Below are 24795 nucleotides of genomic sequence, written 5' to 3' on the forward strand. Positions count from 1 at the left end.
GCCTGGTGTGACTGATTGTGATATTGCCTTGTAAATCACGCTAAACTCATCTATGTTTCGGTAGTGATTAAAGGATAACTCAGACAACATTGCTTTGCATGTAATGAAGTGTCCCACATTGCTCTTGTATTAATGTGCTTTGTTCAGTTTGGCAAATACAGTACAGCTATAAGCTGTGCTGAAAATCCTTCTAGTGTGTTCTTCATATTACTTTAGGTCACTCATAAGGCTCTTAATAAGGTTATTTATTTAGTTTCAAGGTGTACTAAGTTTTTTCATGACACATGTTGACATAATGACAAAAAGTGTCAAAGGAAGGTTAAAAAAGACTAAATTACAAAGCATATGATGTTTGGGATTAAAGCAACAGAAAACAATAAAGGACCATATTGTCCAGGGCAAATGTTGGAGGAGAAAGTATAATCTAGCTTTGTGGGAGAATAAGCTTTCCAGAAGCTCAGAGAGGATGAACTCAGCCATGATGATATCAACAGCTCCTTTGGGCTTAACTTGGCTGAGGGCAAACTCAACACCACATGTTGCCATAACAAAAAGCTTGGAGAAAGAGTATGTTTGTGTGCTAAAGGGCCCTACATCAGGGATTACCATATCAACAGCTAATCACTTATGTGATATTTTCTCTGATACACGTTGTAACATTACTATCAGTCACTTTAAATCAATAGCCAACATTTTGGGAAACTTTGCTGATGGGAGTTATAAAGGAATTGATGGTAATGTCTGTCTTTTAAATGTGAGGCTAAATCCACAGCCTGTCAGCATAATGAGACCAAAGGTAAGATCTGGCAACCAAGGTCTCTAAACCTATAATTTAACAAGTTGTACAGTTTGGGTAGTCTGTATAAGAGCAGAAACGTTACTATTATTATTTTCATTTATTTTTTATTTCCTTAAGACTGTAACTTCCTATTTTCAGTCAGTAAGCCAAGATAAGCTAAACTGAGTGAAGGTAATCACCTACTGTGTCAGACACATACGTCTTTTCAGACCTCTCATTTAAGGCTGAACAATAAGGAACAAACTCATTGTGGAAAAAATCTAAATAAAACAAATATATTTAAAATGCATGTTCACATTCAGGCATACATTGAAGGTTCTTTTTGACTGATAATAGTAGGAGCAGTATGAATTAAACAAACGGAACTACTCCACTAACTAACTGCTCAGGATGAAAAAAGAAACTGCTATGCTTGTACGTCAACAAATCCATCTCTTTAACAAATGAACAAACTCAATTGAAAGCTCTGGAAATAATTAGCAAGAGGACCTTGAGTCAGGGCTGTTTTGTAAATAATGCTTTGCTTGTGTAACAAAATGTTCTCCAACTTTTTGACTTGGCTGCATGATGTTCCTGTGAACATTCCAAAAATGAAACGTCTTTTTTTCCCAATAGCATGTGAATTCAAGGTGAGCAGTAACAGCAAATATAGAAACAAAATAGTGTCCATTAGCCACTTTGTCTTCATTTTCATTGTGGACAGGACAAGCATGGTGTTTCACCAGCACCACTCTCCAATGTGCTGTTAAAGCCTTATTCAAACTTAATGGAGTGAGCTGGTTGAAGGTTAGCAGGCCTGCTGTACCGTCTTATAAAGAGCTGGGGACTGGGCCAGTAGCTTTCAGCACTGTTTGTTTATGGCAACTGCTGTCTCGGGGCAAAGGGCCAAGCACTGCAGCGTAACACAGCTGTCCCCTGAGCCAGTGGCCGGTGGCGCGCCACACGCCTGCAGAGGCCTCCTGCCCACAGAGATCCACTGTCCCTGTGGTGGAAGCCTCCTTCCTGAGCTGGAAAATATGGGCGATATATTGTCCCACTCTATCCGCTCTGCCCTCCAACACATTTTCATTACAGCAGGATGAAAAATGATCCTCTCAAAACAATACTCACCCTGGCTGTAATGAGCGTTCATAAGAGGAGCCACAAAGCTGACGTCTCCTTGCTACAATCATTTTTGGAGTCTGATTCATATAATTAAGAGAATAGATTTATGGCAACAAAGCCCCATACAAAAGAATTTAAGTTCTGATGAAAACCTGCTTCAGTTTTCAACAGAACACCCTGAGAATTTCCTCAACTGTTGAACATTGTGTGTCACGGTTATGTATTTTCAGTGTTCCTCTCATGTTCCCTTCTGCCTTCCTCTGTGCTCCACTCTCTGATCCTCCTGTGTTGTTCTCTGTCCCTCTCCTGTGTTCCCCTCCTTGTCCCTCGCTATGTTTCACCCTGTGCCTCTCCCGTGTTCATCCCTGTCTTGGTTATTGTATTTTGTTCTCGTTAATAAGTTTGTTCAGTGTTTCCTGTTTTATTTTGTAGGCCTTGCTCCCTGTGTGTTTTCACCTATTGACTTCCTGCCCTCATCAGGTTCACCTGTTTGTCTTGTGCCACCTGTCCCCAGTTACTAATTAGTTCCAGTGTGTATATAAGTCTTTGTGTTCCCCCCTTGTGGTTGTTGGTTCGTCATCGTCATTTCTGGTCTGGTCTTGTCCGTCTTCGAGATTCTGGTTCTGTCTGTTCATGTGTCCCGTCAGCTCTCGTCACGTTACCCCGTAAGTTTATATCCTGCCCTGTTCTGTGTTCCACTCTGCTTTTTGAGTGCGACTTTTGTTTTCCTGTAGACCTTTTGTTAAATAAATACACTTTTTGTTAAACCTTATTTAGTTTCTGCGTTTTGGTCCTCCCCGTCTCACGTCACCCCCCATTCGAACCTTGACAGTACGAACCAACCAGAAATGGACCAAGCAGAGCTTTATGTTTTTTATAGGAAGGTTTTTTATTTTGATTCACTGGTGGAGGAGCTGAGCACCGCAGTTACCCGGCAGCGTGAAGAGCTCCTGGAGAAAATGGCACCGGTGCGGGATTGGCTTAAGGACAGACCCTGGGTCAGCCACTTTGTCCCGCACCTGGTGACCGTTGAGAGGAGACTACAGGACATCCTCTCATCCCCAACTCCCCCTGCAGATCCCTCCCTCGGCACCCGCCTGGCTTTTGGTGACCCCCGTAGTCTGCGTAGAAACGCTACGGCGCGAGGCGGGCGCCGGAGGGGAGCCCCCTCACTCAGTTTCCATCCATCTCCACCAGTTAACAGGCAGCAACTTCAATTCGGAATATCGTGGATTCTGGCAGAAGCAACCCACGTTCCAGCGTCGGGGGTCCCGGCTGACGTCACTCATGTTCCGGCGTCGGGGATCCTGGCAGATGCTACCCACGTTCCAGCGTCGGGGGTTCCGGCTGACGTCACTCATGTTCCGGCGTCGGGGATCCCGGCAGATGCTACCCACGTTCCAGCGTCGGGGGTCCCGGCTGACGTCACTCATGTTCCGGCGTCGGGGATCCCGGCAGATGCTACCCACGTTCCAGCGTCGGGGGTTCCGGCTGACGTCACTCATGTTCCGGCGTCGGGGATCCCGGCAGATGCTACCCACGTTCCAGCGTCGGGGGTTCCGGCTGACGTCACTCATGTTCCGGCGTCGGGGATCCCGGCAGATGCTACCCACGTTCCAGCGTCGGGGGTCCCGGCTGACGTCACTCATGTTCCGGCGTCGGGGATCCCGGCAGATGCTACCCACGTTCCAGCGTCGGGGGTTCCGGCTGACGTCACTCATGTTCCGGCGTCGGGGATCCCGGCAGATGCTACCCACGTTCCAGCGTCGGGGGTTCCGGCTGACGTCACTCATGTTCCGGCGTCGGGGATCCCGGCAGATGCTACCCACGTTCCAGCGTCGGGGGTCCCGGCTGACGTCACTCATGTTCCGGCGTCGGGGATCCCGGCAGATGCTACCCACGTTCCAGCGTCGGGGGTCCCGGCAGATGCTACCCACGTTCCGGTTTCGGAGGTCGCCGTTCCTGTTCCTGCCCCACGGTCGGGGGTTCAAGCAGTCGTCTCGCCAGTTCCTGCCCCTCGGCTGAGGGTTACGGCGAGCGGCTCTCCAGTTCCTGTTCCTGCCCCACGGTCGGGGGTTCAAGCAGTCGTCTCGCCAGTTCCTGTCCCTCGGCTGAGGGTTACGGCGAGCGGCTCTCCAGTTCCTGTTCCTGCCCCACGTTTGGGGGTTCAAGCAGTCGTCTCGCCAGTTTCTGTCCCTCGGCTGAGGGTTACGGCGAGCGGCTCTCCAGTTCCTGTTCCTGCCCCACGTTTGGGGGTTCAAGCAGTCGTCTCGCCAGTTCCTGTCCCTCGGCTGAGGGTTACGGCGAGCGGCTGTCCAGTTCCTGTTCCTGCCCCACGGTCGGGGGTTCAAGCAGTCGTCTCGCCAGTTCCTGCCCCTCGGCTGAGGGTTACGGCGAGCGGCTCTCCAGTTCCTGTTCCTGCCCCACGGTCGGGGGTTCAAGCAGTCGTCTCGCCAGTTCCTGTCCCTCGGCTGAGGGTTACGGCGAGCGGCTCTCCAGTTCCTGTTCCTGCCCCACGTTTGGGGGTTCAAGCAGTCGTCTCGCCAGTTCCTGTCCCTCGGCTGAGGGTTGCGGCGAGCAGCTCTCCAGTTCCTGTTCCTGTCCCACGGATGCGGGTCTCGCCTGGCTCCGCTTCAGTTCCTGTTCCTGTCCCACGGATGCGGGTCTCGCCTGGCTCCGCTTCAGTTCCTGTTCCTGTTCCTGTCCCACGGATGCGGGTCTCGCCTGGCTCCGCTTCAGTTCCTGTTCCTGTCCCACGGATGCGGGTCTCGCCTGGCTCCGCTTCAGTTCCTGTTCCTGTTCCTGTCCCACGGATGCGGGTCTCGCCTGGCTCCGCTTCAGTTCCTGTTCCTGTTCCTGTCCCACGGATGCGGGTCTCGCCTGGCTCCGCTTCAGTTCCTGTTCCTGTTCCACGGTTGCGGGTCTTGCCGGGCTCCGCTTCAGTTCCTGTTCCTGTCCCACGGATGCGGGTCTCGCCTGGCTCCGCTTCAGTTCCTGGTCCTGTTCCACGGTTGCGGGTCTCGCCGGGCTCCGTTTCAGTTCCTGTTCCTGTCCCACGGTCGAGGGTTAGGCTGGCGCCGGCACAGCTGGGGCGGCGGTCGCTGTCGTCTCCTCCGGTGCAGCGACGGCAGCTGTCGTCTTCTCCGGGACAGCGACAGCAGCGTCATCGGTCATCTCCTCCTGAGTGTCGACCTCAGCGTCAGCTGCTATCTTCTCCCGAGCCTCCTGTGTCACAGCAGCAACCTCAGCTGCTATCTTCTCCAGTGCCTCCTGTGTCACAGCAGCAGCCTCAGCTGCTATCTTCTCCAGAGCCTCCTGTGTCACAGCAGCAGCCTCAGCTGCTATCTTCTCCAGAGCCTCCTGTGTCACAACAGCAGCCTCAGCGTCACCTGCTATCTTCTCCCGAGCCTCCTGTGTCACAGCAGCAGCCTCAGCTGCTATCTTCTCCCGAGCCTCCTGTGTCACAGCAGCAGCCTCAGCTGCTATCTTCTCCAGAGCCTCCTGTGTCACAGCAGCAGCCTCAGCTGCTATCTTCTCCCGAGCCTCCCGTGTCACAGCAGCAGCCCCAGCTGCTATCTTCTCCAGAGCCTCCTGTGTCACAACAGCAGCCTCAGCGTCACCTGCTATCTTCTCCCGAGCCTCCTGTGTCACAGCAGCAGCCTCAGCTGCTATCTTCTCCCGAGCCTCCTGTGTCACAGCAGCAGCCTCAGCTGCTATCTTCTCCAGAGCCTCCTGTGTCACAGCAGCAGCCTCAGCTGCTATCTTCTCCAGAACCTCCTGTGTCACAGCAGCAGCCTCAGCTGCTATCTTCTCCAGTGCCTCCTGTGTCACAGCAGCAGCCTCAGCTGCTATCTTCTCCAGAGCCTTCTGTGTCACAGCAGCAGCCCCAGCTGCTATCTTCCCCAGAACTTCCTATGACTGGACTGCAGAAGCAGCTGATTTTCCCTGAACCCCTAGGCTCTGTTTCTGACCGGCCTCCGGGCCGCCCGCCCGAGCCCCCGGGCTCCGTTTCTGACCGGCCTCCGGGCCGCCCGCCCGAGCCCCCGGGCTCTGTTTCTGACCGGCCTCCGGGCCGCCCGCCCGAGCCCCCGGGGTCAGTTTCTGACCGGCCTCCGGGTCGCCCGCCCGAGCCCCGTGCTCTGACTTTGACTGGCCTCTGGGTCAAGCCCCGTGCTCTGTTACAGATTCCCACCCCTCTCAGTTTCATGTTTAGTCCTCGTTTAAATTCAGTTTTGGACCGTCTGGAATCCGGTCCTTAAGGGGGAGGTTCTGTCACGGTTATGTATTTTCAGTGTTCCTCTCATGTTCCCTTCTGCCTTCCTCTGTGCTCCACTCTCTGATCCTCCTGTGTTGTTCTCTGTCCCTCTCCTGTGTTCCCCTCCTTGTCCCTCGCTATGTTTCACCCTGTGCCTCTCCCGTGTTCATCCCTGTCTTGGTTATTGTATTTTGTTCTCGTTAATAAGTTTGTTCAGTGTTTCCTGTTTTATTTTGTAGGCCTTGCTCCCTGTGTGTTTTCACCTATTGACTTCCTGCCCTCATCAGGTTCACCTGTTTGTCTTGTGCCACCTGTCCCCAGTTACTAATTAGTTCCAGTGTGTATATAAGTCTTTGTGTTCCCCCCTTGTGGTTGTTGGTTCGTCATCGTCATTTCTGGTCTGGTCTTGTCCGTCTTCGAGATTCTGGTTCTGTCTGTTCATGTGTCCCGTCAGCTCTCGTCACGTTACCCCGTAAGTTTATATCCTGCCCTGTTCTGTGTTCCACTCTGCTTTTTGAGTGCGACTTTTGTTTTCCTGTAGACCTTTTGTTAAATAAATACACTTTTTGTTAAACCTTATTTAGTTTCTGCGTTTTGGTCCTCCCCGTCTCACGTCACCCCCCATTCGAACCTTGACATTGTGATGTCTAATATCAGTGTAAAACCTTCCACAGACTTCATAAAATCCAGAGCTCTGACCAGACTGTTTGTGTTAGCAGTGATTCTGCTCTCTGAGCAAACAGGCAGGTTTAATTCTTGGGATAATGAGCAGTGTTTTTATGATTCACTCAACTGAAAGTCATTATTCAATGGTATGTGGTTTATTACTAATTCAAAGGCAACCCTCATTGTGTCTCAATTTGATGTGAAATATCTTTATCTTAATAAAAAGGTCTACATTGCACATTTTTATTTATTATTTATTATTTTTTATGTTCGTGGACAGAAAACACGACAGAACATCAACTATAACTGACGATGAGAGAACTTGGACATGAGGTCAAGTACACAAACACTCAGAGCATTTTATGTTTTTGTATTTACAGCCAATCCCTGCATGCGTCCTTCTCTCTCCTCTGAACTTGAAGCCAGCTGCTGTAATGAATGCCTCAGTTCAATAGCTGTGATCCAGAGAGGCCTCTGTGCAGCCATAAGAATGAGAGGCTACTTCATTCATGATGAAAACTCTTTCTAATGTAAATTTGAACACAGCACCAAAACTCGTAAATGTCACGTAATTAAAGCTGATACGGAGCCAAAAAGCTTGCATGGATAGAGATCGTATATGAAAACGCTTTTCACAAATTAAAACATAGTATGGATACAGCCTTTGACCTGTTACAGAGGGTAAAACCGCAGTTGTACATAACATTGATGTAACATCAGTAGTTGTGCTTTCATGTGCTTTAATTCCTGCAAACACAATGACAATCCATTACAATCAACCCTTTCATTATTATGTTTGTACCCTATGATGGGAGGCAGTGGTGAGATAGTTGTCACACAACCACTTTTAGACCAGACTCTTTGTCTATTTGCATACTTTGGTCTTAAGTTGAACTAAACTGATCCCTCAGGGCCACTGTGCTATAAGCAGTGTAATACCTCTCATGAATAAAACTGCTGAAAACATGCAAACAAAGTTGTAAAGAAGTTGTGCCTCCCCCAGTCTTTATTTAGTGCTGCATATGTCAAACACCTTCAACAATATTGACATTTCCATTATCCCCAGCTGCTCCTTGTGTTAAGTGCTAAATATAAAATATGAACATACTGAAATACTAAACTTAGATGATGAACATGGTGAACAGTATACCTACAAAAGATGTTGTATGTTTGTGATGTGTAACTATTGCCATTGAGAGCATGCTGATGTTAGCGTTTAGCTCAAAGCACTGCTGTGTATAGCTTTACAGAACCGCTAGCATCGCTGTCGCTCTATTTCATATCGTCCAATATTTTTTAGAAATAAATTCACCTGTAAAGTTTTGGCTACCACTGCATTCACAAGGGACAACTTAGTAAGACAATAATGTATACTCATAACTACAATCTGAACTTTCAATATAACATTGCACAGCATTACATCCACTGCAGAGCTTTTATTAAAATGTGATGGTATAATATAAAATTATTTACTTCCTAAATCAATTAGCTGATGATAAAATGAAAGGGAAAGAAGTATACGTGAATTTATTTCCAGCACAAGGTGACCCCGTCAAAGACGTCAAATCAGGCAGAGTCATTTTTCAAAAACATTCAAACTTCGGGACCGATCATGGTCTTAGTGCACTGTTTTCATTCAAGAGACGTGATCTGTTCTCTGCCAGCAAAGAAGTGAAGCGCTGTGATTGGCCGCGGACAGGGAGAACCCGAGTGAGCGAGCAGCATGGAGTGTGACCCTGACCCGGCCCTGGGACTGCACAGATAGCCTGTTTATTTTAGGGAGCCTCTGCTGCTCTCACTGCTCTCACTTGAGGACAAAAACAGCTGCCTCTTTTCATGTCTGACAACAAGGGGCGCAGTGCAGGGTAAAGACCCACCACAACTCAGTGTGACCAAGTTTTTACTGAAGAAATGCTCTGTTTTTCTGAGAAGACATGAGTTGGTGGTGTGAATTCATAGCATGTTTACACAGCATCATACAGGGACTATAGCAGGAATTTAAAGGGAGAATTCAATCAAGTTATCTGTTTTTTTGATTTCTGACTCTATGCTCATACAACTGAGGTGAAGCAACTTTTATGTTTAGGGCTTATAGAATCAAAAAATACCCTTGAAAAAAATAAAAGAGCTTAATCTAAATAATCCTAAAAAACAATCCTTCAGAACTTTATCATGGACTATTACATACTTCATGTGAAAACTTTTGAACATATCTCTACATGACAAAATATGGGTAAGTATGTTTTTTTGGGGGCTTTTCAAATATGTTTTGTTCACATATTAGCAAGTCAGTGGAAGTTTTGCTAAAAATAGCTTTTGCTCAGTGAATTTCTGAAGACTCTCCAGACTTAATGCTTTACAAGATCATTATCAATCATTGATCTGACTGGGAGGACGTGGAATGAGATCACACACATGTCTCCTGGTGATGTGCAGTAAAGATTCACTAAGTAATGTCAGTGTCACACTCAGAAAATATGAGCCACCCAACAATGTCCAGCTGTAGCAGCATGAATCCAAAGGTGAGTTGAATTCAGCAAAGATGCATTTTAATGCTCATTAATGCAGCTTTGTATTAGTAAGAGGGTGGATTAACATCCTGTTGCTTTATCAGCTGCCTTAGGATGAACACAACATGGACATCAGACAGCCAACTGCCTACCTTAGTAGGGCCTGGCCCACATGTGCTGACATGTAAAGTACATTCTGTACAGTATAGACCTCTTGTTTTGAGGTGTACGATTGACAACGACAGAGGTGTTTGTTCATGTCCAATGCAAAAAAGAAGCATGTGTAAACCTGTGGCTTGTTGGGCACGGCACAGGTGTGTCCCCATCCATGGTTCTGCTCTGCTCCAGTATGAGGTCATATATCGTCACAAATGAGAGCAAAAGTCTTCATCTTGCCTTGACAAGCAGGTCCTTGCAGTTCAGTTACATCTAACATCTCACTTTACAAACCATTTAGTCCAGTTGATGTACTACAATCTCCAAGAGGATGAATGTTCTAGCCACGTGGATTCTTTGATGAATAACAGTAATGTTGCAGGAATAAAGATGAACAAAAGGCTGGTGGGAATTCTCTCCTTCCCGAGAGTTAAAGTTCCCAGTTGCTGACTCTTGGGAAAGATTCTTTGCATTGAGGACTCGGGAGGGAGCTCTGCACTTGTTTACACAGTCAACTGGTGTTCGTCCTGTGATTACAAAATTATGGTGTCAGATACTAGAAGCTGGTTGTGATTTAAAGTTAAGAATAACAGCTAACTCACTTTTTCCCCTCTGGGTCTGCACAGCAAAAGAAAAAGTTTGTGATTTGGGAAGGCAGCCAAAACATTGTGGGAACAAGAGGTGTAAGGTGAGCTCAGTGACCTACTGGGTCCCAGCCTTCCCTTTGGCTTTCTCACTTTCTGTGCTTGCAGCGCACCTCCAGACAAAAGCATCATTATTGCTCTTGGATTCTTCACTGGTGAGTTCCTGGTAGTGAAACAGCGCAGAATAAATTAGCCGCTTTATGGTCTGTGATGGAGAGAGTTGAATGGATCAATGACGAGTAAGCCAGGATCTGGGGTTTCCACTCACTCAGTCTGACGGGAAATGTTACACCGCAATGTTTCCAATGGCGGTGGCACAGAGAGCAGCGTCTTTGTGGTGGCAGGCATTATTACTGTACGTCGCTGCAGGTGAAAGGTCAAGACTGAGAGTGTAAAAGATGTACTGGAGCTTGCCAGTGTGTTAATCTGTGTGTTGGCCAGAGGCCCAGGCAGAGAGGAGAGCAGGACTCAAACAGTTTTGTGTTACCCATAACAGGCTCTTCTCACACCATCGAGCATGTGCTTGTGTCTTAGTCGTGTGGAATCCAACCGTGACCTGGAGTTTAGATACACTCCCGCAGTTTCTCAGGGTATAGAAAATACATCACAATGCACACACAGGACACGTTCTTGACATGACAAATTTTCTCATTTTTTTCCATTAACTGCAAGAACGTATACTTCAGTCAGCTATAGGCCTTGGACTGACTAATTGTTTGTGCTTTTATTGGCAGAAAATGTATTATGAAAACCATTATACACTGGGAGCATGAGATACCGTGACACATGCCATCGACTGTGTTGTGTTTCTCCAAAGACACAGAGAGCAAAGCAAGGTGAGTAAAGGTCAGAGAGGCTCACAGAGGAGCTGAAACACATTCATCCAAATCTCAGTGATGTTCAGCATGTTAAGCAAGCTGATTGGTTGATTCAGCTGCTGTCAGGTGGGTCTGAAACTGACACAAAAACCAAAGTAAGTGAAAAAAATCCAACTATTCAAACAACACACAAGTATGTTTGCCAAGCAGCAGCCTGGAGAAGCATAGCTCTGAGTTTAAAGTATAGATATCTTAATTCTGTTTATGGTAAATTACACTACTTCTTTAAATTAATGCTGAAAGTGAGATGAAGGTCTGTCAAGCAGGTAAACTAGAGAAAAATGTACATAAGAAAGGCACACAAAAAAATCTCAACAGTAATTCTGGGCCAATAAAATGGTAAAAGTAACAGAACTAACCTCACTGAAAAGAATATAGCAGCACAAAATTGAGACATGGGGAAACATATAAAGTGGCTGATTCAAACACAGACGAGGACAGACTAAAACAAAATAACATTTAAACAAAGTACAATAACCACAAAACATGCCACTATAATGCTACCTAATGTTAACCAAGGACAAATAATTAAACATCAGTAATAAAACACAGTCCCCATTATGACAAACATGGTGCTGTCCAATCTGCAGCAGCTCGACCTCCTATTGTTTGCCAGCCAGACAACTCCAGTAGCAACCCCATGGAACTGGTAACTCAAAAAAACCTTCACTTAACGTGTGCACTCCAAACAGCAGACCTGTTAAATCTGCAGATTAGACTCAGTATGTTTTATGAAACCAAAATCTGTGTGTCCAGATTTGCCTTCATACTTCAAACGTGGGAGAATACCAGACTATTATTTTAACACACTTATCTTTACTTTATTTTCTTCACTTTTCATGCTTGTTTGATTATCTTGCTGTTGCAACACTGTTAATTTCCCAATCTTGGGACAATAAAGGAATTCTGATTCTGATTCTGATATCTTATCTTCTTTAGTGAACTTTCAATCGTTGTAATAATTTGTTGTGGCTCCTGTACATGCATCCTGTCTTCTCAAAGTGCCTCTAACCTTTAATGTGTAATTGTATTAAATGTCAACTGTATTACATGAATCATGAACCCTGAGTGATAAAAAATTCATTGATTTCTCTCCGAACTCCCTCTGTGTGCTTTGACTGAACTGGCCTCTTGTCTCAGAAAGCATGATTTGTTGGTTTTTCCCTGTCACCTAAAGAGCACAGGGCGATTTAAGTCTTGTCGGGAAACAAGCTCAGTGGCTGCATTACAGCCAGTTGGCTAAAAATACCCGTAAAATATCACTCACCCGTAGCCAGCCAGACAACAAAGGTCTGAAGGATAACTAAGAGGTGATATAAGCAGAGCCGTGATTGTGAGCTCTTACATCATCGTCATCCATTCATGGCGTCTGTGCTGCAAAGCTCGGCTGCCTTGACAGACTGACTGACTCTAAGTTCAGCAGCTCTAAGTGTGATTGATGGAAACAGTTAAATATGACACAAAAATGTTCTCCCACTTCTATTACTGAGTCTGATCTAAATCTACAGGTGAGCCTGCATCCTCCCTGTGTCCTGCACATTACTGCTGGCACAGAGATTTCATCAGAGGCAGCTTGTAATGGAAAAATACTCCAGTGCCAGAAGAAAAACGTAGCAAGCTTTCTATCAACTATATCTGACCTTGGGCACAGCAAGAGCAAGACAATGAAAGATAAGGAAGTCTCCTATTCCCTGGTTCCCCAGTGTTTGTCCTTCTGCAGACAGACTCCTTTATCTTGTTCAGGTGTCTGGGTCAGACACAAGATCTTTCTGACCGCCTTTAAGCTACAGTTCAGAGCCATTAGTGTAACAGGACAGTGAGTAGAATTGGCAGCAAATTGAAGTCACAGATGTACTACAAACCTCAGACCAATAATTTCCTTTGAACTGCATCTCCCACTCTTTCATATGCACCAGGTATTTACATTGTTTCCCACCTCTGGTGTAAGTATTCAGATTTAAACTGTTGAGCAAGAAACACCAACACCCACTTTTCTGAGTATTCAAGAAACCGTCAAGTTTGTTGTACTTGTGAAATGTCTACATTTCGTTTTTTGGTGTGCCACAATACCACACATTTCATTATTTATGAGACGCTCCTCACATTAACGCAGTTGACGGACTGATCCTGTGATATCTCCCTTGTAAAATGACAAGTAGCAAAAATGACCACTTTTATTCTTTTAGATTATCTTTCTCTTAATATTAGGACCTCAGTCTCATGATATTATGACTTTATTCACATATTATACTTATATATTAATGTCTTCTCTAAATCTCAGAATTCTTCAACATGGCCCCAATACTGTGTTGTACTTTGCTGAATAAGCTCAAGACCTTCAAACTAAACAGTTCCCATACTATGCAAACAGTGGACACAAAAAACGAATTTAACATGAGGAAACTTCCAACAGAACCTGACGCATGGTGAACAGTCATATCTGCCTTGACTGGGTGTGTGATGGAGTTACAAGGTTATGGAGTCTACATGAACAAATAGATGGTCTCTAATCAAGGACATTAAACTTTATCTCAGATATACAATGTCTGAAAAGTCCTGACCATTTTGCATCAAGGTCAAAACCTTCGCTTAAGGATAAACCGAGAATTCAAAGGCTTTATTCTTCTGTGTACACTCAATACTGGCGTACTTCAACTGAGAGTGGAAAAAGATTCAACAGCAAATATACAATGAAGTGCTAAATGGCCAACCATGCGGGTAATAGGGGCACTGATCAGTACTATTTCTCTGCTGTAAAATGCCTGGGGCCATGTTCACTCGCTCTCATTTCAAGGTTAAAGTATGAGGGGAACATTAGCGTGAACCATTTTGGCTTTGCATGGGAGAGAGTTGAGATAATACATTAACATGTGTCACTGTTACAACACTGCCACTGTGCAACGATCAGATCCGTAGCGATAGTAGCAGCAGTGAGAGAAGTTATTCCAGTTCAGCCGAGAGACAAACAGGCTTTCAAGTCAGAATGGACAACTGTGAGAAGAAGACGCCTGAACGGCAATTATGGGATTAATAAAGTGATGAAGTTTGGGATGATGCCATCCAAGTGGGTAATGAGAGGAGAAAGATGGCAGATCATAAAGGTTTTTATTTTTTTCCCCCCACGTGCATTTTTTTTTACAAATGCACGTGGGAAATAAGATATACATGCAAACCACAAAACTCCATCATGTCATGGGGAAGACAAAACAGTGTCAGAAAGACAAATTCAGCTTAAACCTTAAAGACATGGAATAACGCTGAGATAAAAAGCTGATAAGAGATTAGTACAGGACAGGAAGAGGACATCAGTGTGATACCTAAATCTGTGGAGGACACAGGTCAGGTCATTCCCCACTGGTTTGACTTCTGACAGTGTAATACAAGTTGACAGTGTGATAAAAATAGAGCTCATAGAGACAGAAACATTTTTTTCTGGCATGTAACAACTGGACTCTGCACCAAAGTAGATTATCACTTGATCACAACAAACACCTAAACACAGCCCTGAGCAGGGAAATCCAAGGCACTTTGAGGTGATGTGAAGCAAACGTTCCACAAGTGTTCATCCAATCATCAAGTTTAATGTGTGACGATTTATATTATTGCTTCAAAAACACACACTGTGGGAGGTTTTATTGCAGAGCAGTGACTTTTAAAATGAAAATAACAAACTCCATAACTGACCTAACAAAGTTATATATCGGATCATATTCAATGTAAAACACACAAACAAACAATGAAGTTCAAAACATTGTTTGCTTTTTTTTTGCTGAAGACTGAATTGTGTGTTTTTTAAAACCAGAAACAAAACACAGAGGTTGATGCTTTGGAATGAAATGTGGTTTTATTTTATGTTAGTATTCAAAAAAAACTCCCTCAAGCTCTCAGCTTTTAGAAGAGCTGAACTCTGTGGTCGAGCAAAATCCCGGAACTCTCTGCTCAAAAGCATCTGTGGATGTTTTACCTCTCAGACATGCACCACTCCTCCTGTTGGAGTCACAGAAGCTTGTGTGTTCGTAGCAGCACACCTGCACAAAAGGGAGAGGAATAAACGTGAGATAAATACCTCAGCAGGAGGAAGTGACAAGGTGTGCAGAGCAGATATGTAAATAGTAGACAGAGGCTGCTCTGTCAGACAGACGTTTGATTTTGTCACAGATTACATTCAAAATACAAGTGAAGTATTTTATCTTGGAGAAGCGATGACAGAAGGAAAATCACCTCTTTGCCAGTGACGTATATACCCTTATAAATTATTTGGTAAGTATTCTCTAGGTCCTCCCCAACTTTGATAATGAAACATTAACACTTTCAAAGAACTAAAAGTGAGAGCACAGAGTTTTACTTTGAAGAATTATTCCTTTGACCCTGGGGTTTTTAACCTGTTAGTATTGAACATTTATTCATTCTTTTTTTATAATTAATAAAATAAATGTGACTGATGTTTAATTTAATTTCATATATTTTATCTGATCTTGCATTGTGAAACTAGATTGTATTGTCTATTAATGGGTGATTGTCTACATATTCTGTGTTTTTATACTTTGACTGAAAAAATGAAATGTGTTGCAATGTGTGTCATATGTTACCAACAGCAACCGAGAATAACAAACCTCCGCCTCATTGAAGGAGGAACTTCAATACAACAGATCGGCTCTGTTTGGGAAGTAAAACAAGATGGGAGCAACAAGATCTGAAATAATGATTGTATGATAAATAGTTTTTTTCTTTATATATGTTTAGAGGAGGTTAAGAATCACTTTGTGATAACTGAGGATGAAAGAAGAGCCGTAGAGTTAAAGGTTGAGCTTTGAGGTTTGTGGTCAGAGTTGAATTCACGCCACAGAGGCAGATCCTGGAGCAGCTGGAAAAAGAAGTGAGTGTCTTAAAATGACAGCAAGTGAATTGTCTGATAGTGAGACAGTGGACATAGAAGTGAACAAGAGTCTCTGCCTCCTCATTATCTAGAGCTCTGACAATTTTCTCTTCACTCCCAAGGCAACAGTAAATAAACACTAGCCCTCCACAGAGTGTCCATCAGGTTTGTAATGTGACGAGCAGGGACCGATGTATTATTTCAGTATGACATTCTCAAGCTGTCGCTGCTGCAGTCAGTGTAACTGTGCGAACTGGAATGCGGTGGTGAAACACATCACTGACCAGTGTCTGCCGGCGAGTTTGGTATGTGACACATGGATGAGCAGCATCGTCCCGTCCCTCCAGATCTCCCGTAATTCTGTTTGACACTCTGGTGAAATGAAAAAACTCATTGTCATAGGTGTCCACATGTAAACAGACTCTGCTGTGCCCCTCAGACACATTTCAGCACATGCAGAAGATCAGTGGTTTTTTTTTTTTCAGCTCATCTGTGTGTGTGAGAAGTGGAGCTGATTCATGCTCCCTCTTTTAGTTTCATCTACTGAGCAAAAGATCAAAACATGTGCTACTGCCTTCTTCTCCAAATCTAGGCATTGTTGCTTTGTCTCACTTGTTAACTGAATACATTTGGGTTTTTGTAACAAGTTAGCTGAAGCGGCACAGTCCACCAGTCTGCTTCAGACTGGAATGTGTAACTTTGTTCACACATTCATGACTCCCAGACAATGACTCTGGTGACCTCCTTACACCACTTCAGTCCTCTTTAAATCCAGCTGAACTGTTTGTTTAATCTAATTTCTTAAAAAAGCCTCACTGACGTGAGATGATCATTGACACTTGGGATGCTTGAAGATATTGTGAAATTTGTTTTGCACAGAAAAATGACTTATCTCCACCAGTGGAACAGTGAGTGCATCAACACTTATGTCAGGCTGATCTCCAGAGCACCAGATATTTATGCAGGGTTTCGAAGGACATATAAACAACAAGCATTGTTTTCACATTAAGATTGACAGGTGTTTTTCCAGTGACTTGCTTTTATACTGACTAATGACATACAATAAATACTTTCACACAGGAAGTGAATCAAAACATCCAACTTTACTCACTTTACTCATTTTAACTACTTGAGAAACTTGACTGAAGATTATAAAGTAAACCTGATTTTTCCATTTTAAAACAGAAACTGTTTGTGTGGACTGAAAGGGAAATGAGAAAGGATTTACAAAGCCTACAGTGAGGGAAACCCTCACAGCGAGAGGTAAACTATTCCACAGCTGGGAGGCAAAAAATATTTATCTTCCTTGGATTTTAACTTGGACAAGAAAAAGGAGATTCTGACCAGTGACTAAGTAAGAAGGTCAGAAACAGTAACTGATGAACATGACTCTATGAGTCTAAAAGGTCACACGGGAGCTAAGTTATTGTGATCTTGCTCTCTTGTCTCTTTTCTGTCAGTATGTATTTGGAGTTATTACATTTCGTTTGATATTTAACTAACAGCCTATATAGAGGAGCCCATGACTAAATACCTTTGTCTTATATTGGCAGGATGATTCAGCTGTTGAACACTCATCTGTATCTTAACTTGCACTTTGTGTGCAATTATGCAGAGTGCATGTGTTTCCTGTTACAGAAGGAGACAAACAACAGCAATCACTAGGCTGAGACACACAGGCCTGACTCCCAGCAAGTGAAGTTAAGAGGTTAAGGAGTTATATTAAGTTTATCAATCCAACTGGAAATTCTTGTGCCAGTTTGCTCCAGATTAACTTAATGCTTTAAACACAATATATATTAGAGTGTGATACTGTAATAAAAATTAAAAAGGAAAGTAAAATAAAGCTAATTAAGTTGCATTAGACTGCAAAGTAATACTTAAGTGTCCATTAGTAGTAATTCTAATATGAGTAATAAGTATAATGGAATATTTGACTGTTGTTTCTCTGTGGTGTTGTAAGTTTGGACACCACGCCCTCTTGCGGTGGATGTTGGGCACGATGTGCTTCCGCCGATGCTGACGCAACATCCGGTTGTGCAGCAGCCATTTTGTCTGTTCGGGCCAGTCTCCCTGACGGTAACGAACTGCAGTTCCACCCTGGAAACAAATCGAAATGTTGTTGTGGTGTTTCACACTCACTCTACTTCCGGCCTGACGGGTTTATAAAATTCAAATCTCACCGCACATGAGCGGGAAAGGACTCACCTCTTCCAGAGAAACCCGGAACTGTGAGGGAGGCCGCGGCTCGGCGGAGACATGTCGTGTGAGGAGAGCTACTTGGCGATCATCCGCTACCTGACCGATGAACGGGAGCCGTACGCACCGGGGACGCCCGGCAACACCAAGAGAAAAATCCGGAAAGCCGCCGCCTGCTACGTGGTGAGGAGCGGGACGTTGTTTTACCAGCGGCGCCTGAAGGGCCAGGATGAATTCACGGAGCTGGAGGTGGTGCTGCAGGACGGCCGCAGGAGGGAACTTATCAAGCAGGCGCACATCATGGAGGGCGGCGAGCACCTGAACCAGCAGCTCACGTGGGAATACATCTCCCAGAAGTACTGGTGGAGAGGTGAGACACCGAGGCCCGCCTCGGGGGCCTGGTCCCCGGGAGTCGGTGGGATCAGGCGGGGAGCCGGTGTCAACACAAACCTGTGCACGACACATGTACTTTAGTCTGTTGTCTCCATCACACACATGTTCGATCTGGCTCCATCTAGTGGTTAGCTCAAGTGGTTTGTGTTTTACTATTTATTTGTTGTGGTTATTTGTAATGACGAAGCTGGTTGTGATGGATGGAAATCTGCAGGAAAGAATATCTAAACACACATGATTCAATTTAAAGTTACGTAAAAATTGATTCCTCTCCCTGAGAGTCAATAAGGTTATGATTTCTTCTTCTGTGGTTGTACTTAAATGATCTCTGTAGTTTGGACTGTCACTGTTGCAAATCTTCAGATAGACAGAGCCAACCTCTGCACATTTAAATCTACTAGATCTGGATTTTTATTTGGATCTGCCCCAAAGTGCACACGCTCAAAAATATCAGTCCCCTAGACATGACTGTTTTTTTTCATCAACATCCATAAATGATTTCCTGAGAAATCAAAACGCAGTATCGCACAATGTTAAAGAAAGTGGCCCTGATCCACATCCACACCACAATTGAATGGGCTCTTCCCTGAGTCATCCCCAGTTCCTCCTCGAAATTGAATGCACATCAGTTTAGTAGTTTTTGCACAATCCTGCTATCAAATAAACAAACGTAGAACAAACCATAACCTGCTCGGTAGAGGTAATACATTGATTACAACAAAATTATTATGAATATAGTGGACAGAATAAAAACCATTTGCCTCTTAAGACAGAAACATCATGGTTGGTTGTCTCAGTGAGTGAACTGTCCTCTTCATGACGTCCTCAGCAATCCTGAAGCATGTGAAAGACTACATCAGAGAGTGCACTCACTGTCAGAGCAAGCGGACTGCTGATGACAGCTCTGGACCCCGGCCATTTTCCCGATCAGTGAAACGGCGGGCGGCTGCAAATGTGAATGATGAAGAAGAGGAGGATGAACTGGAAGAAGAGGGAGTCGAGGGTTTACTCTTCACGGACTCATCTTCTCATGTGAAGTGCAAGACGACGGCCAAGCATGAACTGGTCTTTGTAAGTCTGAGCTATGATTGTGTTAGCGCTGTCAGCATTGTGACTTTGATTCCGGTACAGATGAGTGTGTTAATAGAGTCTGTTGTGTGTGTGTTGTGTGTCTTCTCTCTCCAGGTGGACAGTAAGGGAGAGGTGAATCAGTTCCTGCCCAAACACAGCCAAACCATTTTGGACAAACTCAACCAGCAGCGTCTCAACAATCAGTTCTGTGACATCACGCTGCTGATTGAGGGAGAAGAGTACCGGGCGCACAAAGCCGTGTTAGCGGCGTGTAGCGAGTACTTCCACGAGCTGTTTTTTGAGAAGGGGGCAGTATCAACGCATGAAGCCGTGGTAGACCTCTCTGGTGAGCCCCAGTTTGTCCATCTCTGTATCTGAGTGTTCTGCGCCCTGGCTCTGTTTTAATCTTCACTCCTCTCTCTCCAGGTTTCAGCAAAGTTAGCTTCCTCCCACTGCTGGACTTTGCGTACACCTCCACGCTCACGTTTAATTTCTGCATCATGGCAGAAATCGCTAACCTCGCCAGGCATTTACTGATGACAGAGGTGTTGCTGATATGTGAGTCGGTGCACAAGCAGGTGGAGGAGCAGAAGCTGACGGTGTATCAAAGAGGAGACGTGCACACTGTGGTGTCGAGCCAGCCGGCTCCTCAGGAGGGTGTGAAGGACGAGTCTGATGCTTACATGGTGGCCATACAGGCTGACAACGGGGTGGTGGTCACCCAAGGTGCCGTTGCTGTAACGGCCGAGTCCCTGGCATTTGTTGCACCATCCAAAGAGGCGTACATCCAGCAGCCTATTGATGTTACTAAGGCTGTAGAGGGAGACAGAGTGGATGGAGGGGAGGCTGGTGAGAATGAAATAGTGTCTCTGATCGCACACAGCGGGCAGGCTGAGCCAGGAGAGACTGTCACTCTGATCTCACGCAGTGCAGAAGAAATGGATGGGGAGACGATGACCGTGGTCACCCACAGCGGACAGGCCGGAGCCAGCGAGTCGCTCGCTGTGGTGTCGGCCTGCCTGGCAATGGAGCAGCCGCAAGTCGCTGAAGCAGGAGCCTTTGTCATAAACATGGAAACAGATAGCGTGAGCCCCACAGAGGTGGTCAAACTGGCATCTGCAGCCACTGCGGAAGTAGCAGCACCCCCGCAGGAGAAGGTGGAATCAGCACCTACACCCCAGAAACGCAAACGAGGGCGTCCGGCCAAAGTGAAGAAGGAGGTGGAGGAAGAGGTGACCATGCTACCAGAGGAGGAGGATCCTTCTACTGATGAAGGCCACATAGACAAGCAGGAGATGACGTCGGATGACCCAAGCAAAAGACGACTACGGCAGCGCTCTATGGCTGAGGGCGGTTATGCTCGTCTGCATATGGGGCTTGAGGATGAAGAGGAGGGAAAGAAGAGTTCTACCCCACCGCGTGCCATCACCCCGAAGGTACATTGCACATTTCCATCATATATTTTGTTAAACGTGAGAAAATTGCTGAAATATATAAACGTCTTTCTAGGTGGGTCCGAGGCCTGGGAAGAGGGGACGACCACCAAAGCATCCAGTAGAGACTCCAGCTGAAGGAGCGCCTGAGTCCGGGGCGGAACCAGAGACAGGCGCTGTGGAGAGCGTGGCAGCCGAAGAGGTCAGCACGGAGGAAGCTGTGACGATTGCGGCGGCAGAGGCCGAGACTGGAACAAGCCAAGATGAGCCTCCAACAGAGGGCGCTGTGGAAGGAGAGTACACATGCTCTGAGTGCGGCATGTCTTTCCAAAGACGCTACTCTCTCATCATGCACTCATTAAAACACGAGAAAGCTCTTGGATATAAGTGCAGCGTAAGTACGGGTGTTGGTCGTCACGGTGCATGTAATTGTTTACACAGCAGCTTCTCACCACGATGTTTGTGTGTCTGTGCAGCTGTGTAGTAAGGAGTTCCAGTACGCCGCCTCGCTCCGCGCCCACCTCGCCCGACACAAGCAGCAGAGGAGCCAGCGGGTGCCCATCACCAAACTCTTGGACAAACAGAGCGTTGGGGGGAAGGTGTGCGGCGATATGAATAACAAGACTTTATTGCCACACACCAAAAGAGAGTTTGTGTGCGACATCTGCGGGAAGACCTTACCGAAGCTGTACTCCCTGAGGATCCACATGCTGACTCACACGGGCGTGCGGCCTCACTCCTGCAGGATCTGTGGCAAGACGTTCGCCCACAAACACAGCCTGAAGATGCACCGGGCGCTGCACGACGTCACCAAACAGTTCCAGTGTGAATTCTGTAAGAAGTATTTCGTGAGCAAGAGGGGCATGGAGGAGCACACCAGTCTGCACACAGGTCCGTACACACTGGTTTAACTTCACTTACATTAAAGGGCCAGTTCACCCAAATGATAGAACAGCTGTACCAAGGCCTCTGAAAACTCTTGTGTCTGATTGGCTGAGGCCATGTTGCTGTTCGTGTACGTTAAGTACTTGAGACCTACAGATTACTCTGGAAAATACTCAACTGCTATTTTTGTGGTGCATATTTTGTGATTGACTGTAATGAGTGATCTGGAGGCAAAGAAACACCTGACCCTTAAGTGTCAGGTCACCAAACATATTTTCCCTTTCCTGTCTTGACATGCAGATGGTTTTAGTTCAATTTTCAGATTTCTCCTGCCAGCACCTCGGTACAGTGGAGGTTTGTTGTGCTGTCAGCATAATGAATGAAATGGAAATCTCTACAGATCATGTGCTTTCTGTTCGGTCTGAACCAAGATAACAGGTGTGAAAGGATCACGGTCCAGACCAACAGTCCAAACCAACAGTCAACAGTCTGACTGAAAGATGTGGTCTCTGTCCGAAACAAACTGAAGCATGGTTCGGTTTGTTTGCTGTGAGAGAACGTTTTTTGGATAGTTCTGACTTTCTGACAAATTGAAGACAGAAGAAAAACAAGTGGAAACGTTACTGGTCTGTCCAGACACTTGTTGTCCAGACTCACAGGTTATTTCCTGTGTTTGAACGATGAGGACTTTTAGGTGTAACCAGACATCATTTCCACAGTCAAGACTGAAAAGTTTGATCAAGTGATGCAATATACACTGTATTATTATTTAAAGGTCCAGGCTTTAGCTGAATACCCCTCCCCAAAAGGTTTCATGTTTTGTAATGAAAAAGTATTTAAATATAAAGGGCCCATTCTGGGTTAAAGAAAAAACACAATTACTACAATTAAGCTGAAACACACTAGTGAAAACATCACTGGAATTATTTAAAACATTTTTTTGCCAATTGATCCCTTTCACCTAAATCTTAGGTCTCACCTAAACTGGACCTTTAGGTGAACTGACCCTTTAATTTTCTACAAATGTCTCCAGTATCGCTGTAAATTCAACTACTAACGAGAGACCGTTTCCACCGTTTACCATGAAATATTGTCTGTAGGTGAATCAAAGTACCTGTGCAACACGTGTGGAGCAACTTTCTTTCGAGCCTCAGCTCTGAGCAAACACATGAAGAAGCACCAGCCCAAACCTGACGTCCGTCCAATCGCCTGCACTCAGTGAGTAGCTGTTCACCTTCACATCCACAGACCATACGATATAAATACATTTCACTGATTCCACTTCAATCCGTCCTGCAGCTGTGACAAGAGGTTCTATGAAGCGAAAGATCTTCAGCAGCACATGAATAAGCACATGGGCCTGAAGCCCTTCCAGTGCCAAGTGTGTGGGAAGTGCTACAGCTGGAAGAAGGACTGGTACTCCCACGTCAAGTCCCACAGCGTCGCCGAGCCCTACAAGTAAGTCTCAGAGGACTCACGGTCCATGTCCTGTTTGTGTGAACACGGTGCCCAGAACATTGCTGCATATTAAACACGTGTGTTTGCGTCCTCAGGTGTAACGTGTGTGGGAAGGAGTTCTTTGAGAAGGCTCTGTTCCGAAGACATGTCAAAAAGGCCACGCACGGGAAGAAGGGGCGAGTAAAGCAGAACCTGGAGAGGGAGTGTGAGCAGTGTGGAAGAAAGTTCACTCAGCTGCGAGAGTACAGACGCCACGTCAACAACCACCAGGGTGAGGCCCTAACTGCATGTGTCTGTGAGCCATCGTAGAAATGAGTTGCTGATTATTTTCTCTCTGTAGGAGTGAAGCCATTTGAATGTCTGACTTGTGGCGTCGCCTGGGCCGACGCCCGCTCCCTAAAGCGTCACGTGCGCACACACACAGGAGAGCGGCCGTACGTGTGCCCCATGTGCCAGGAGGCCCACATCGATGCGCGCACTCTACGCAAACACATGGCCAAGTACCACAGCGACAACTTGCCCGGAAAGATCATGCTGGAGAAGGACACCCTCCAGTTCCACAACCAGGGCACCCAGGTGGAGCACGCCGTCAGCATCCTGGCGTCCGACCTGCCTCCCGAGCTCCGCCCCGCCCAGCAGCAGCCCTCAGAGGAGATAGAGACGGTGCTGATCACGGAGGAGACGGTGGAGGCCGGGGATGCAACGCAGGTCGACGGCTCGGTGGCCACGCTGTCAGATCAGGGCATCATGCAGGTTGTGAACTACGTCCTGGCTCAGCAGGCCCTCACAGATTCCAAACTGGAGGAGGCCCCCGAGATGATTCAGACCATGGAGGTGGAGGTGGCTCACGTGGCTGAAGTGGAGTGAGCAGGGTTGCCACACACACAGACCAAACAGTGTTTGTGTAACAGTGTAAAAAGATGCTTATTTTTCTGAAAATGTACATAATGTAATAAGTGTGTGTTCAGCTCAGAGCTGTGTGTGATGAGCTGTGTTCCTGCACACACTCACACTTGTGTTGTGTGTAAATAGTGACAAACAGTAACAGTAAGTTTAATTCTTGAATCTATGAAATTTGACACTCGGCAAAAATAAATATAGACGTAAGAAACAACATGAACGTTTCACTTCATCATTTCATCACATCTTCATCGCTGCTGTTGGCGATGGAGCAGCTGTGGCCTTCATGGCTGTGGGAATTCAGTATATCCACCAACAAACTTGTTAAATGATTAATAAAGATTTAAATGGTTGACTACTTCAATTGGGAAAGAGAAGAAATTATTTGATTAATGTCAGAATAGTCTCTCACTAGAACCACTTAATCACACCATCTGTCATTGTCGTTGGTGACAGAACAGCTGAGACTTCACTATAGAAAACCTGATTTCTCAGTTGTCATGGCTGTGGGTCTAATGACTCTCCCTAGTGTCAGCGTTACTGCACAAACCTTTTATTTCCTCTGGAT

General features: G+C 45.8%; 2 protein-coding genes and 1 long non-coding RNA gene across 3 annotated transcripts; 2 read left to right on the forward strand and 1 right to left on the reverse strand.

Annotated features, from left to right (window-relative positions):
* The first annotated feature begins 2104 nt into the window (after positions 1 to 2104).
* Positions 2105 to 6426, forward strand: LOC138407248 (calphotin-like). The gene is made up of 2 exons (XM_069522490.1): positions 2105 to 4216; positions 4541 to 6426. The coding sequence occupies exons 1-2, from the start codon at positions 2752 to 2754 to the stop codon at positions 6160 to 6162; spliced, it is 3087 nt and encodes a 1028-aa protein (XP_069378591.1). The 5' UTR covers positions 2105 to 2751; the 3' UTR covers positions 6163 to 6426.
* Positions 6427 to 14837: 8411 nt separating this feature from the next.
* Positions 14838 to 17562, reverse strand: LOC109625371 (uncharacterized). The gene is made up of 3 exons (XR_011240673.1): positions 17423 to 17562; positions 16173 to 16260; positions 14838 to 15040 (listed from the first exon to the last, which is right to left on the reverse strand). It is a non-coding gene; the product is annotated as an uncharacterized lncRNA (long non-coding RNA).
* zbtb11 (zinc finger and BTB domain containing 11) lies at positions 16365 to 24441 on the forward strand. The gene is made up of 10 exons (XM_020080688.2): positions 16365 to 18457; positions 19310 to 19551; positions 19666 to 19897; positions 19978 to 20987; positions 21061 to 21378; positions 21461 to 21875; positions 22970 to 23087; positions 23169 to 23327; positions 23423 to 23598; positions 23668 to 24441. The coding sequence occupies exons 1-10, from the start codon at positions 18148 to 18150 to the stop codon at positions 24192 to 24194; spliced, it is 3507 nt and encodes a 1168-aa protein (XP_019936247.2). The 5' UTR covers positions 16365 to 18147; the 3' UTR covers positions 24195 to 24441.
* The last annotated feature ends 354 nt before the right edge of the window (positions 24442 to 24795 follow it).

This window comes from Paralichthys olivaceus, chromosome 3 (genome assembly GCF_024713975.1).
Source record: "Paralichthys olivaceus isolate ysfri-2021 chromosome 3, ASM2471397v2, whole genome shotgun sequence".
In the NCBI taxonomy this organism is placed as follows: Eukaryota; Metazoa; Chordata; class Actinopteri; order Pleuronectiformes; family Paralichthyidae; genus Paralichthys; species Paralichthys olivaceus.